This window comes from Microtus oregoni, unplaced genomic scaffold (genome assembly GCF_018167655.1).
Source record: "Microtus oregoni isolate MIOR12 unplaced genomic scaffold, Mior012 000012F_ref0000307, whole genome shotgun sequence".
Taxonomy (NCBI): Eukaryota; Metazoa; Chordata; class Mammalia; order Rodentia; family Cricetidae; genus Microtus; species Microtus oregoni.
Genome location: NW_024543071.1, coordinates 24543016 through 24559329, shown reverse-complemented (window position 1 = coordinate 24559329; position 16314 = coordinate 24543016). Strand labels below are relative to the sequence as shown.

General features: G+C 44.5%; 1 protein-coding gene across 8 annotated transcripts in view; it reads left to right on the top strand.

The window, feature by feature from the left end:
* The window catches only part of Pcgf5 (polycomb group ring finger 5), a 121716-nt gene extending 115589 nt beyond the window's left edge, over positions 1 to 6127 (top strand). For all 8 annotated transcript variants that reach the window (XM_041661362.1, XM_041661365.1, XM_041661366.1 and 5 more), the window contains one exon: positions 855 to 6127. In XM_041661362.1, coding sequence (XP_041517296.1) covers positions 855 to 902 — 48 coding nt within the window. In that variant the 3' untranslated portion in view covers positions 903 to 6127. The remainder of the gene's footprint in view (positions 1 to 854) is intronic.
* Positions 6128 to 16314: the final 10187 nt, after the last annotated feature.

The window sequence follows — 16314 nt, the reverse complement described above, 5'->3', positions numbered from 1 at the left end:
TTTGCACCTACCTATCCTGAGGTAGCAGAACATTGGTCAGTGGCCATCTCATCCTTTTCTTGATTCTTTGATAGTTAGCTCATTGAATCTCACTAAAAAATGAAAACCTGCCAGTTTTAGAACAGGAAAATTGTCAGTTCTGCAGACTGCTTTCTAATGATTTGGTTCTCTATGGTGGTGAAGGTGAAGGTGAAGGTGATGAAGCAGGTGGAGAGAGAGAGTGGCCCTTACCTCCATCTGCAGGAGGTCCTTCTCTCCCCAGGACTGTGTGTTGGGTACCTGGATGCCAGAGCCTTTGTATGGAGAGCAGCACCAAGGACAATGAAAGCTTTTACTTTACTTACATCATCCAATAGCTGTGAACACTATATCATATTGAAAGGAGGCAGTCCCCATTCCATGTAACAGTTAGGTACATGTCTTCAATACTGCTAAAGACCATTTCAAAATAGATCTTAAATATTAAAGGAAGGGGATATCAAATGTATTAGTAATATTGTGGAAATTCCAGTTTTACCCATTCGCAGAATAGGGTCTCTTACTCTTGTGTGGTTCAGTGGGTTTTCACCAGCAGTAGCCATGGGAGAATCCAGGGCTCAAATGCTCAGCACACAGAGTTGCTGGTGGGGTGCAGCGTGTAGTCCTCCATAGGCCCTCCACAGGAAGGGAGGGGAGGGGAAGGAGGAAGGGAGGGAGAGGTACTGATAGTAACCTAAATGACAACCTAAATTTTTAACTTTTGTAATTATGATTATCAGTCAGTATAAATTATAATCCCCAGTTCTTCAGAGCTTTTCTGTATAAACTCTTGTTCTCATGTAAACACAGTCTTACTCATACTTTCTTTTTTATAGTCGTACCCTATGGTATTGCAGTACCGACCAAGAATTGATTTTGGGTAGGCCGAGGGGCCCAGCCTGCACGGAAGGAACCCTGCACTGTTTGTTTACTCGTCGACAGATTGCACAGTGACGGTGTGTGGACTCGGAGACACAGTCTGATTGTCAGCATGCACATAAGGCATCGTCTGTCTTGAAATTGTCAGTTTCCTTCATGTCGTTTCTCTTAGGAGCAATCCAAGTGCCCTTCTGCTACTGACCATCTGCATAAGATACTCGTCTCGTCTCACAGTGTGCAAGGCACGGCTGGACTCGGTTAGGTGTGCAGCCGTGACTCTGCTTTCTCAATATTTTGCTTGCCTGTTGCAAGATTGTTCTAATGTTAATTACACTAGTAAAATGGCTCAATCCTTGTGGTGTTGCAGTTTTCACATACTTAATACTTTTATTCTTGTTAAAATAGAGTACTGTACAAGAACCTAGTATAATTATATCTTGAAATTATTTTGTATAAGAATATATTTAGAAAAGTGGTTTCTGAACCACTGTCCTATTCTTGGTAAACTTTTATGTAAAAAAGAATAAACAGCCAAAAAAAAAAAAAAACCAAAATACCAGCTCATTCTTGAGTGTAAGTCCTTTTGTGAAGAATTCCAGTTACCTTTTGACCAGAGCACATTACAATGTGAGATACCCTGAAAGGTCTGGGTAGTCTCTGCCATTGCACAGGAAGGCATATTAGCCCTTCACATTGAAAACATATATGATTTGGACAACTGAAGTTCATAACGTTGGCAGCTGATCATACTGACTTCTAATAAATTAATGTGTGAGTATGTTGACGTCTGTTACTGTCTTAGGGAAGTGGGTGTTGCTTACAAAACTCCATTGGTTGTCTGGCCCATGTTGTGTGCATCATTGCATTGTTGACGCCGTTCTTTGAAGTATCGTTTCTTCCAAGTTGTCCTTAGGCGTGTGTTGTGGCATGCAGAGGGTTGTGTATGATGGTTTTAAATACTAAGACGTTAGATAATATTCGCTCATTTATGGATTTCCAAAATCTCAAATTACTGATCCAGATTGTTAGCTGCACAGCACATATCCAAACCATACGCACAAAACAAAATAAATGCCATGTAGTAGATAAATATTCTAACCAAAATTAGTGGTTTGGGGTAGTTTATTAGGTTACTATAGTAAACAGGAGAAGTGGGATTGTTGTTTTAACTGTGAGTTCATTAAAGGTGGGTGTACCAGAAGTGAGAACCGTGATGGTGTACTTGATGTTGGCAATTTGCTTCCATCTTCCATTCATTTTAAAATTAGCCTGCAAGTCAGGTCCTCTGTTACCTTATTACATGAGTAACATTTTAGCTCTTGTAAAATACATAGTTGAAAAAGAAAACTGTGGAATATGTCAGTTGGTTGCTTTGAAACAAGTTAACTTCTGAGGGGTGGGGAAATGAGGGAAGATGACCGCTTATAGAAATCTGACGAGCACTGCGTGTTCACACATCGTTGTTAAGACTGAACATGGGTGCTCTATGCTTTCCAGCAAAATATGTCATAAGCTAATGCTTTCTGGATTCCAGAGTGCGCCATAGAAATAAAACATACAGCCCTAAGAAATAACAAAGTGCAGCTCAATCTTGGCATATTTCATAATATAAAAGTTTAAAAGTTTGGGATTATTTTTCCTTTTATCTTTTTTTTTCCAAGTCAAAAAGTGTATTAAAGTTCGCTGCATTAGAAGACCACAGCATCTTTAACTTTATCTTGTTAGAATGGCCGTTCCTGGAAGAACTCACAAGCAGGGCTTAAAAGGCAGTTCATTTACTCTAAAGTTTAGAGACGATCATTATACTTGACAAAAAAAAAAAAAACAATTTATTATCTGGCTATAGAAATGATTTTGACATTTTATAAAACCTAGTTGCCCCTAAAAAAATTTTAAAGATACTATATTTGTCATGTTTAGATAAGTGTATTTTAAATATGGAGGTTAATTATAATAAACTTAAGTCAAAATCAGTTTTGAAAGCCACACGCTGACTCAGCTGTTTGGCTCCCCAACCAAAACTTAAGGCCATAGGTGAATTAAATATATATGATTACTTTAAATTTTGCTAGTTGCCTGACATGTTACGACTATTTTCCAAGGGATACATAGGAAACAGTTAATAAAACAGCCGTTTTATAAAAATTCTTCTTTATTTAATGTTATGCATTGGTGTTTTCACTGAGATGCAATAGAGTATGTGCCAAAACACACCATTAAGGACGGCTGATGTCATATGGAAACATGAGTAATGTGGTATTGCTGGTGGCATCGGGCTTTTTCAGCCGCCTCCTCTGGTACATCAGCCAAGTGTGGAACATTTCCTTGACTGGTGTGACACGTACCCGCTGTGGGAAACATGAGCAGGCACTGTTTGTGGCCAGCTTTACATGTACAGGGTTTCTTTAGCATGACCCAGTGTATTTAAATAATCTTCAGGAATAGCACTCTGGATCTATACACTTAAGAATAAATGAACATTATTCTTCAATCTGTTGTTCCTTAAGCAATAAACTAAAGAATTCTACTCCAGAAAAGATTTTGTTACCTGTTTTACCTGCCTTAAAAATCAGACATAAAGAGACCAAGGAATCTTGGCTATAAAAATGCCTGTGGTCTGTAAGAATCTCTTTAAATTGCAGTAATCACATAATAGAGAAATGAAAACGTCCTTTTCCAAGCTTAAAAAATAAACTAAAAGGCTCATTGATGAGGTTATATTAAGTCTGAGATTTGGGTATCGAGAATAATGGTTTTTGGCAGCTTTTACATATTCCTTATTCACCAAGCATCTGCCCCATACTAGTGTGTTTCACGGGACAAATGCAGTGAGCACAGAAGAAAGAACCCAGTGTGTTATATAATGTGAACCGTTAAGCTTTACTGACTGTTTAAAAGAAAGTGCCTCATTGCTAAAGTGCATTCTGTTTTAGGTTTCCTGCATAAGTCTCCAGTCATCTATATCTGTCTCATAACTGGTTTCATATCTAAACGGGCACTTAACAAGCTAAAGTAGTCTTTTTAGAAAGAGTTTTATAAGAATATAGGTATCACCAAAGACGTTTTATTGTTAGTAACCATGTTGGAGAGAGTTTGGACAGTTGAGAGGATGGGAGCTGTTAGACTGTGACATCGCTTACTGAAGCACTGCCCATGATGCACTGCGGTGAGATTTCTGGGTGGGGCGGGTCAAGTGTCTCCGCGGCAGCCAGCATACTCCTCTTCAGGTGTGTGCACCTTTGCTTCAGCACCATGCAGTGGATCTTAGAAAATCCTCACGTGTGAGGAAGAAAGAAATACCGTCCCCATGAAAATGGGTGAAATACAGACTTAGAAAATTTAGATTTTTAAATTTTAAGACGCCTTTTATTCCATGGAGGTGGCCTGATGGAAATTATGCCTGTTTAGCTCCGGGCTTCTTGGTAGACACGCTTTAGTAGAAGTGCCGAAGGGCCTGCCTGTGTAGGACATACATAGTACATCCTACTGGATTTACAGATGCACTTTTGCTGTTTTGAAAAGCGAAATTCCCCAAGGGCCTGTGATGGTCTTTTCTTTAAAAGTGACTTTCTTAGCAGTTACTTTATTGTTATTAAACTTAGCCATGTGGCAAAATTTTGACAAAAAGCACTGAAAAATACGCACGCCATTCTTTTTCTGGGGTTGTTGGTCTGCTCTGTGCCACCACTAAGGTAAAATCCGCCTGAGGTGGACCAACTGCAGAGTGGATGAAACTGCCCCACGGTCCTGTGTAGTCTGGTCTGCAAGCACTGTGCAACTGAGCCATCCATATCCCTCATCCATTCCTCTGATTGGATAAGGAATTCTCTAGAAATCTGTGCTTTATATCAGTGAAACATAAGTCTGAATTTGCCAAAACTTCTGGGTTAGAATCATAATGCCCTGAAATGCTGTTCCGGTTGTTTACAGTGTGTAAATCCTCTGGAGAACAGTAAGGGATGTACGTGGTGCATCTGCTGGGCCTGCTTCATGGGAGCCTGAACAGATCTCTAGAGACCAGACGCCCTTCAGAGCACAGAATCACCACGGGGTTGGGTTTACTTGGTGGGCTTCGCTCCAGTGTGTTTTGATTGAAAACATGAGATTAAGATAAAATGTCCTTAGTGGCTTTAATTGGATTAAGTTGTAGTGTTTCTCAGGTCATTTGAAAGTCCTTCTTTTCCTGGAACATGATTTTCACAAATAGTAAGTTTACACCATATTTTCTAGTAGAATTAAAATATTTGGGCACTTTTTCAGAAAATGATATAATTTTCTGAAAATTAAACATTTCAAAAGAATCGCTTTAAATTCTCATGCAGATGTCCCTGTCCTCGGCCACCTTTCCATGATTCAAAATGGCGGCTTTCCAGTAAGGTGTTTATCTTAATTGTCTTTGACTCTAGAATCAAGGGTAACACAGATGTGTTAACTACCAGGCCTAGCTTTCTTCAGTTTTGTAGCGCTTACTAGAAAGCCAGCTGTAGCACACGTGGGGACATCTCCACAGTCTGGTGTATTGACATGGGACCAGGAGCGGCTCCTTTACACATGGGCATGTCTGGAGGTCACCCTAGCACTGTGGAAGGCCGGCTTTCTTTTGCAGTCTCTTTCAGAATGGGGGTGGGGGTCTAAGTGTCCTTATGAAGCTGTGGTCTAGGACAAGAATGTGGGGGGAGGGGGGTGTGTTCCTTCACTTTGCTGTGCCTGTGCTCAACAGCGATCATTTCTTAGAATAGCCCTTGCGGTAAATCTAGCACAGAATAGATTGTAGAGTTATGTTGCTAATTTTATTTTGAAATACGAAATATTTTAAGCTTTTTGTCAAAAGTGGTAACATCTTAATACAAATAAAAACCTTTTTGTGGTTGTAAGATTTAGCTTATGAATCATTCAAATTGAAGTGAAAGAATTGCCAGGTCATTGTTAATGACGTAGTCTATCAAGAGTCTATGTATTTTTGTAAAGGAAAAGCAACTGTAGATATTTAATCAGTATAAGGTCTGTGTCTGTTCCGCAGAAAGAAAATGCTGCTTAGAGATTCTCTTTAAATATTTTTTATTTTTGTGCTCACGTATTTTCTGTTAATCTATGGAATGTTCTGTACAAAACTGTATGACTGTACTGTTGAGCTGGATAGTTTTTGTTGTTGTTTTTTTAATTCTGGGCTTAGCCATGTATATTTGACCATGTTGAAAATAGTATCTTTGTTATTAAATTTTTGATTGCATATTTATTGCTTGCCTGTTTAGTGTTACTTGGTATATGAAGGCGTAAGTCACAAACAATGCCACACCAGTTTGGAATTATGATTAATAGGGTGGTATTTATTTAAAGGGGAAAAAACTTACAGATCACCGTCCCAGACAACAGCCCTCTGCACAACCAGGAAGGGAGTCTAGTCACCAGCGGAGCAGGAAGTGAAGAGACAGAGGAGAGGGAAGTGGCTGCTTTTTTAAAGGGAGAGAGACCACACCCCAATGGGCTGGTATCTCAGTGGCTATAGGCTGGAGGAGCGGAAGGACCTCCCACAACAGGTATAGACTACTACCTCTGTTAAAAAAACGTTCCTTTAAGTCGTTTGCATAGCAAATTTTACTGAGCTTTATTGAGTATTTGAGATTATAAATAAGTGTTATGGAACGTGTCTGAAGATGTGTCTGCCCCTTAACTAGTACCTCAGGTATCTACGTGTACATGCCAAATTATTCAAACACAGGGAGTCTCTAGAAAAGGTAATTATGGACCAAAGACTCAAGAGATTTGAAAGACTTTCCTCCACCACTTAGAGAACTTGGCTTTGAACATTCCTCACTGGTGGGTCGGTCAGCCGGTCGGTCAGTCGGTCCGTCGGTTGGTTGGTCGGTCGGTTGGGTCGTTGGAGGTGGGGTTTATTTGGTTTTCTTTGTTTTTTGCTTTTCTTAAGGCCTTAAAAGCAGTGCTTAATAACCTATGTGTTACAATCGCTGCTAACACAAAGCTTGACTTGTCTTTAGGTGTTATACCTAATTTCAACCCTTCTATGTCTGGTGACAGTGCAAGGTTTACAAAAAGTTATGATAAGGATGCCATCAGTGACCGTGGACATTGTAAGCCCCTTGTGGTATGCCTGGTGTCATTCTTGAGTCTTGTGTATTAGCTCATTTGGTTCTGATCGCAGCCCTCTTAAGATACGTTCTGTTAGTAGCCTCACTCACTATACAAGGAAAGAAACTCAGGCATGTGGGACTTGTGGTCCCTGGCCAGAGTTCTCAAAGCCAGAGGACATAGGCTTATGCCGTCTGACTCCGGTGTCTTTGGGGTCATCTTTTAGCTATGTCTCAGTGCACCCTGCATGCCATTTGCTTCAGAATTCTAGTTAGGCTAAAGACAGACCTCTGAGTCCGAAAGGCGGGAAGGCTTTTCCCTGTGCTCCACTGATGTTCGTGGATCATGAAGGTAGCAAGACAGCCCAGGCCCTCAGTATGTTGAGATGCAGCTGGATTCGGCCTCCTGCCTCTTACCTCCACTTTCACCATGGATGCTCAGAATGGGAAAGAGCAGGAAGGATCCTGCACAGGGAGTACCTGGACTATGGCACACTTCATCCTCCTTGCATGGCATTGGCCAGAAGCTGGGAGGACTAACTAGAGGACCTGGTAAAGCCATGGCCAAGCAGGAGAACACATTCAGCACAAACAGATAAATGTTTCACTTTCTGAACTTGCATTTGAGAGTGGAGGTCATAGTTTACCTGGGACTTCACAGTGTTCTTGTCAACACAGGCTTGGCTGTTACCTCTAGTTTAGAAGGATATTAAGGGTCTTGTGTGTGGGCTGTACCTGAGGAGTTCAACTTTTTATGTATCTGGGAATTTACAGGTGATATTTTCTGGAAGCCAAATCAAAAAGGATCCTTAACATTCCAAGTCCCGCCATGGAGTTTAGTGCCAGGATAGCTACCCTAAAGATGAGATGGGAATCGTGTCTATCAAGGCTAAGTGACACAGTGAAGGAAACTGTCCTGTTTGTTCAAACTAACCTCACTGGGCAGACCCACTCTTCACAGGCAACTCGGGGTTCCTGTTTCTTCAGACCTCAAGATCTCCTTATGAACCCATTCCTCCTGCTCAGCCCTACTCCTTTAAGCTCCGCACACCCGGGTCCTCACCCTATAAAGCTGTCCTCAGACAGCACCCTGTCTCTCTCAATAAGACCTCCTCCAAGCCCTGCCCAGAACAGCCAGCATCCCCTCTCACAGCCCCATCCACCCTCCAGGGCTGGTGACAACCATTTGGCCTTGCTCATCCCAAACCCACAAGCTTCCCTTGGAGTCCTGTTCCATCTAACAGAAGCACACTCTTTACCTGCTCACCTGGTGAACCCTGCCCTTATCAAGCCCCAGCCTTCCCCAGGAGCCTCTGTGGAAATGGCAGGGTCCTGCATTTGCAGCATCCTGCTGCCACAAAGCTGGTCCCTCCTTGAAGAGGACTCTCCTAGGTAGCCTGCACCCCTGTGTAACTTCCTGCTGCTCCTACAAGCCTGCACCATGCAAGACAGGCTTTCTGATGCTCTGTACCATCACTAAACAGCATAGCCCTTTCTCCGTGAACTCTGTTCCTTCTTAGGAAGCCCTGTTCCACCCCAGAAACCCTGTCCTGGAGAAGTTGCGTCCCTGCTGTAAGCCACTGGTCAGCCATAGAAGCCAGGCAGTGGTGGCACACACCTTTAATCCCAGCACTCGAGAGACAGAGGCAGATGGATCTCTGAGTTTAAGGCCACCGTGGGCTATACGAGATTGAATCTGTCTAAAAGAGAAACAGAGCTTATACAAAGATGATTCCAGCACTTGGGATCCCACGCCTTTAATCCCAGGACTAGGGAGGTGGAGACAGGAATGATAAAGCTGGGCGGAGAGAGGAATATAAGGCGGGAGGAGACAGACGCTTAGATGCAGTTTGAGGGTTTGTAGAGACAGAACCACCTCTTCTATGTGAGCATTGGTAGAGAGGTAAGGACTTTCTAGCGGCTGGCCACTCTACTCTGATCTTCAGCATTAATCCCTATATCTCACTCTGGGTTTTTACTATTAATACCAACTAGAATTTGTGCTACACTCACCTGTGGGCTTTCCTGGAGTTTCCTTTTAAGTTGCATTTATAAGGCCATCCATTGTAAGGTTATATACTGCATCTGCTCACAGATCCCCCCACCCCCTTCTGAAACCGCTGCCCCTTCTTCAAAGCTTCGCTGCTCCATATAGCTCCAATCTCCTTATATAGCGCTTTCTCCTAATCCCCCAACTGACTTGAACATAGCCTACAGTGTCCCAGACCTCCTGTGTGGCCTGGATCCTTCTAGAAGGCCCTGATCACATGTATGCCCTAGGTCCATCCTTATAAACTCTACTTATTCTACAAACCTTGCCAGCTCCCTAGGAAGCCTTTGTTCCTTCTAGAAAGCTCTCACCTGCTACAAACTCCTGTGCTTCCTAGGAAGTTCTACTTTCTATGAGCCCTGCTTCTCACAAAACCCACTCCTTCAAAGCTTTGCCTCCGTGTCTAGTATTGTATGTCTCCCGACAAAGTTCTGTTTGCCGTACAAGCCCCTTATCCTGTTGGATGCCCAAGCCTGGAGAAGCAATGTGTGCCTGAACTCTCAGCCACTTAGGAGATTGAGACAGGAGGAATGATTGAGCCCAATAGTTTGAGACCAGCGTAGGCAGCATAGACAAACCCTGACTCAAAGAAAGATGCTAAAATTACCTGTGTCTAACAAAAGCCTGTCTTGCCCCTCGAGGTCCCTGCTTTTCATACGAAGCCCTGGACCTACTTACAGTGCCCTATTTCTTCTACTGCACAGCTTATGCCCTGCCAAGCACGTTTGGCCACACTATCTTACTCCCATAGCACCTTCCTCAAAACCACTGACTTCTTTGCAGGAGATTATGAGCCTAGACAGGGGTATTGTTCATGTGACACATAGAGCTTACACCATAACCAGAGTAAACGGTAGTGAATGAAACTGATTTCAGAGGGGATTGATACCCACAGGAGTCTTCAGCACTGTCCACTGCCTCCTTCTGTGACATGGGCTCCATCTCTACTTGAGAATTTCTGTGGTAAGTACAAAAGATGTCAGTTCATAAACACATTGCCCACTTGGGATAAGGTTCCTATATCCTTGTGTATGGTGGAGGCAGGATCTGATCTGCCTTCCTGCGCCCATTGTTCCCCCAGCATTGTATAAAAGCAGGGGCTGGAGAGATCGCTCAACACTTTAGAAGATGCGCTGCGCTTACAGACGACCCGGGTTTGATTCCCAGTACAAACGTGGTGGGTCACAACCACCCATAGCTCCAGTTCTGGGTGACCCAATGCTCTTTTCTGACCTCACCAGCGCCAAATATATCACAGTGTGCATTCCCTACTGCAGGACTGCAGGCTAGAAGACACAGAGGGGCCCCAGGGAAATGTCAGTGAGACCCAAGCCAATAGAAGTGGGGATGGAGGGAGGGGATGTCTTCGACAGCTCCCAAAAGCTGCCGAAACAATCATCTGCCACCTCCATACCATCCTGTATCACAACTGCCACCATCATAGCACTGCCAACACTCCCACGATTGTACCAGCCCTGTTACCAGCACATGCACATCTCCCAGCCCTGTTACTGCCATTAGCACCTCCACCATCGCTGTGCCCATCAGCACCACCACCATCGCTGTGCCCATCAGCACCACCACCATCGCTGTGCCCATCAGCACCTCCACCATCGCCATTTCCACCATCCCTGTCCATTATCACTCCCCTGTCATGCCAACCGCCACCACCATACCTAACCCGATCACCATCTTCTCTACCACCGCCGTTACTACTGTTCCAATCGCCGTGACCACGTCACAACCACCATGCCATCTACCCCCCTCCACCTTACTAGGTTCCAGGCGAAGGTCTTAGATAGCAGGTGGGGAAGGTGACCCAGAAGGTGAGAAGGTAACTTGAAACCACAAAAAGAGCAGCCACAGACAAAGCCTCCCTGCTGCTTTAGGAAGCGCGGGGGGGGGGGGGGGGTGTTGGGGGGGATTAGGGGCAGAGAGCTGGGTTCAAGTTCAAATAGATGGAAAGAGCTCTCAAAAAGCCTTCCCTAGCCTTGTCTAGGACCTGACATCCAGGGCTCCCCACACCACCCGGGGCTCTGCCAACCACCTTTCCTGCTCCTGCTCTGGGATAGCTTCTGTCCAAGGTAGCCTAGAGTTCTAGCTTAAAGCTTGTTGTGGATAAGGAAAAGGGATTCTGGGTCACACCAGGATGGCTTTAGTCTTCATTTGATCCCTCCAGCCGAGTGGTCTTGGGTGGGTAGGCTACATCTCCCTCTGGTTCCTGCCTTGGCTGCTCTCTAGACATCCTTTCTGATAAACTGCTACAGCTGCCACATCCCATGCATCAGCAAGCCTATTCTGCAATATTCCAGTGTCAGCCAGCCTATTCTGCAGTATCCCCCATGTCAGCCATTTCTACAGTATCCCATGTGTGAGACAACCTATTCTACAGTATCCCATGTGTGAGACAGCCTATCCTCAGTATTCCAGTGTCAGCCTATTCTGCAGTACCCCAGTATCAACCAGCCTATTCTGCAGTATCCCTCGTATCAGACAGCCTCTGCTGCAGTATCCTCAGCACACAGCTAGTCTGCAGTGTTTAGCCATCAGTCCCAGCTAGGGCTTTGCCCACAGTGCTGCTCAGCAAGAACAAACTCCTGAGTACTGAGAGCACTAACTCTACATTGGGAACACACAGCTTCTGTTCATTCACATTTGCAACCTCACCATTCCTCCTGGATTGTCAAGGGGAGCCACTGACCTGGACCTGGACCTGGGTCTGCTCGTGGAATGTTCTAAAGATGCCCTTCACGAGTACCACAACACAAGGGCATGTCTTCTCCTGTGCTTCCAAGAAATGTTGTAAGGTCTTGGAGAGATGGCTTGGTTGATAAAGTGCTGGCCATGCAAGCATAAAGACCCGAGTTCAAATCTCCACCACCTTTGTAAAATAAATCCCAGCATGGCGGTGCACATCTACAAGCCTGGAACTCAGAGGGATGGGAGGAAGCAACAGATGGGTTCTCTGACCAGGCAGTCTGGCCTAATAGGTGAGCTCTAGGTGCAGTGAGAGACTCTGTCTCACAAAATAAGATGCCAACTGACCAAGGAAGACATATAGTTTAGACTTCTGTGGTACACATGCACACACATGCGTATACACACACACACACACACACACACACACACACACACACACACACACTTTAACAAATAGTTGTATGAGCATCAACTAGAGCAGAGGCAAATACCATCCAGTCAGGCTCCCTGGCCAGGGTGGTTGTTGGGATGGGGAGAGAAGCTATGATCTCTCGTCTGAGAAACTACAGGATAGTGCTTACTTAGAGTTTCACAACTAGATTCCTACCCCTCCCCACCGCGCCCCCGCCCCCATCTCTAACTTCCTCTTTACTGGTGAAAACCCCTGATTAAACAGTTCAAGGAAGAAAAGGTTTATTTGGATTCGCAATTTCAAACGGTGTAGTCCACCATAGTGGCGGAGACACTGAGGCGGACGCAGCCTCGTCCATAGTGGCAGAAGCACACAGTTGATGCTTCTCAAACTGTGTTCAACCAGGAAGTGGAGGGCGGGCATGGGTAAGAACCGGGAATGAGTATAATCCTCAGGAGTGCACCTTTGCTGGCTGATTTCCACCAATTAGGTCCCATAGCCCAAAGGTTCTGCTACTTCCCAAACAACACCACTCTCTAGGGACCCGGTTATAACACAAGAGCCTGTGGGTGACACTTCTATGCATGAGAGGCTAGCAGACTGTTCAGCAGCCTTCTGTGGACAGTTACACTCCTGTCCTGCTAGGTCTGCACTCTCTTCTACAAGGTCATTTTGCGGAGTTTCCTTTTAGGAATTTTTAACTCTCTTTTCCTCTCCTATGTGTCCGGCAAGTTACTTCACCCTCAAATAAATATGCTCTGCCTGCTGTCATATCAGGACACCATAGCTTAGAGGAGCTATGCCATCACAGCAAGTGTGTTATTTAGGTGAAACTCAACAGAGGCATTGTTTGCAGTAGTCGGAGAGTGAAGCCACTATAAATGGGAACCTGAAGAGAATTGATAAAGCCACCCTCTGGAGCCAGAAAGAATGAAACACATCTGTGTTCCAGGGAGAGAAATTGTACCTGCCATCTTGTTACAAGGGAAGGAGCAAGGTGTAGTGTTATGTAGCCATCATGACTCCTCTGTGCCACGAACCTGTAAGTACATACTGAGAGAGTCATTACAGGGTGAGAATGGTTGTCTTTGAGGAAGAAGTTGCTTAGAAAAGTAACGTTCGTGCTTATGGTCAGAAGGTCTTATAGTTTTCAACCCGTTCATCTCAAAAGCCAATTATATGAATGCATAGGTGTTTCTTGTTCTGTACTCCTCTAGATTATCCAAGTTGAAGGAGTGCAAAAGTATGCCACATCTTTATCTTCAATATGTACAGCAGGAATGGAGATAAGGTTAAGAGTGGGTTCTGCTCTTCCAGAGGACCTGGTTTCAGTTTCCAGAACCCCACCTTTTGTGGCTCACAACTGCCTGAAACTCCAGCTCCGGGGATCCAGTGCTCTCTTCTGGTCTCAATGGGCACTTCACTTACATGCACAAACCCAAACTCGGTTACACATATACACATAGTTAAAAATAAGAATTTTAAATTAAAAGCTACAACAATGTAAACGAGATGTTTGCGTTTCTAGCTTGCTGCACCGGGATGCAAGCTACATGCAAGCAATGGCCTCATCTCCTTCCACAGCTGCAGCGGGGTGCAAGCTACATGCAAGCAATGGCCTCATCTCCTTCCACAGCTGCAGCGGGGTGCAAGCTACATGCAAGCAATGGCCTCATCTCCTTCCACAGCTGCACCGGGATGCAAGCTACATGCAAGCAATGGCCTCATCTCCTTCCACAGCTGCACCGGGATGCAAGCTACATGCAAGCAATGGCCTCATCTCCTTCCACAGCTGCACCGGGATGCAAGCTACATGCAAGCAATGGCCTCATCTCCTTCCACAGCTGCACCGGGATGCAAGCTACATGCAAGCAATGGCCTCATCTCCTTCCACAGCTGCACCGGGATGCAAGCTACATGCAAGCAATGGCCTCATCTCCTTCCACAGCTGCACCGGGATGCAAGCTACATGCAAGCAATGGCCTCATCTCCTTCCACAGCTGCACCGGGATGCAAGCTACGTGCAAGCAATGGCCTCATCTCCTTCCACAGTCATATGCCTGTGATTAGAACAGGGACAGTCACATGGCAGACATTTAGTACAAAGTTTTTAGCAAGAGAAAAATCTATATTTAAATGTTTTTAAACTCTGAGAATTTCATACAATGTATTTTTGATCATATTCACCTCTAACTCCCAGATCCCCCTACATCCCTCTCTCTCAACTCTGTGTTCTGTGTGTGTGTGTGTCTGTCTGTCTGTGTGTCATTTAATGACCCACTGATTCCAATTTGTGTTGTCCACACACTTGATGGGGTGCCATCCACTGGAGTGTGGCCGTAGCCCAGGCATCATCAGCTGTCCATAGCTCCTCATCACACAGTGGCGGAATGGTGACGGCCTGATCTTGTGCAGGGTCTGTAAGTTCATACGAGCAGCTGCTCTGTTGTGCTCAGGAGGCACCATTTGCTCCAGTCTTACAACAGCTCTATCCTTTAAGAAAAAACATATCTATCTTAACAAATTTATCATTGCCATCCCTCTCATCATTCCCGGGTCTTTGTTGTTAAACTGAAGAATCCGAAATTCTCTGCCTCCATTGTAGTGGGCCCTGAATTGAGGTTGCCATTCCCTATGTCATGGGTTGTTATGATAAAGGGGTAGAAAAACCACAAGCCTGAAAAACAAATTAAAATTATCAAACGATAAAGTTTTAGGTAACAAAGCAAGAGTTTTTATTCCTAAGAAGTCTGGATGCCAGTTTATAGTTAACTCATTCAAACTGTGAGCTACCACAAAAGAACATTTGACTAATGCCAAGCAACAAACAAAGGCAAAAGCATGTGCTGTCGGCCCTGTCGTGACTGTTTACAAAAACATTCAATCTATTTAGGAGAAAGAAACAAAACCACCAGGATATAATAGATTACAGTTTAGACAAAAAGGTCTTCAAAAATTAATCTGCACTAAATGATATTCTGTAGCTGCTGGTATGTTTGGAAGGGATGCTGTTGGTGTTTTTGTAGGGGATGCTGCTGGTGTGTTTGGAGGGGATGCTGCCGGTGTTTTTGTAGGGGATGTTGGTGGTGTGTTTGGAGGGGATGCTGCTGGTGTCCTTGGAGGGGATGCTGCTGGTGTGTTTGGAGTGGGATGCTGCCCACGGTGTGTTTGGAAGAGATGCTGGAACACACCTACCACTGAACATTTCTTTACAACTTCTTTCTTGTGTTGCTGGAGAATGAAGTCACATCCAGGGGATGCCCTTGGTCTTAAGGATACATCATGGAACTCAAGCTAGAGTCTGAGGGTATGGTATAGAGAGAAAGCACTCAAGCACTCGGCATTTACAGGTTTCCGCTTCGGGGACAAGCAGGAAAAGGAGACTTCAAGGAGGTGTCAGTCCCCGCATCACCTGGACAAAATGGCTCTGGGTTTAGGGATCGTCGCCTCCTACAGGTTTTAGTTATGAATTCGATTGCCCCTGATTTCCCTTTTTGTAGTTGGCTCACAAGTAGATTCCTGTAGGGGTCAGGAAACAGTGCCTACCTGAAATGAGTGAGTCCTCAATAGAAAAGTGCAGGCACATTTTAATCCCTATTTAGATTCAAGGAAATTTACTAATTTAACTGCTAGAAACTAATGCAAATAAAATGTGAATGACTTTGTTAGTATTGACTCCTTTATGCTTATTATCTATGTTTACAAAGGAAATCTATCATCTTTGCCTTAATCTACGGTGATAGCTTAATGTCATTTCTTGCAATGTAGGTGAAAGTTACTTCATCAATATTCCATAGAAGTGCTTTTTATGAATAGAAAGGTTATAGCTGAATTCCACAGGACTTGAAGAATGGAGAATGTAAACTTTCATTTTTAGTTCATTCTATTGTGTGTTGTTGAGTTTATTTCAAAGATTGGGAAAGCCCCTAGTTCCTTGCAGTAGCTAGCATTGCCCCAGAAGCCCCTAGTTCCCTGCAACATCTAGCATTGTCCCAGAAACCCCTGGTTCTCTGCAGTAGCTAGCATTGGCCCAGAAGGAAGCCCCTGGTTCCCTGCAGCATCTAGCATTGTCCCAGAAACCCCTGGTTCTCTGCAGTAGCTAGCATTGCCCCAGAAGGAAGCCCCTGGTTCCCTGCAGCATCTAGCATTGTCCCAGAAGCCCCTGGGTT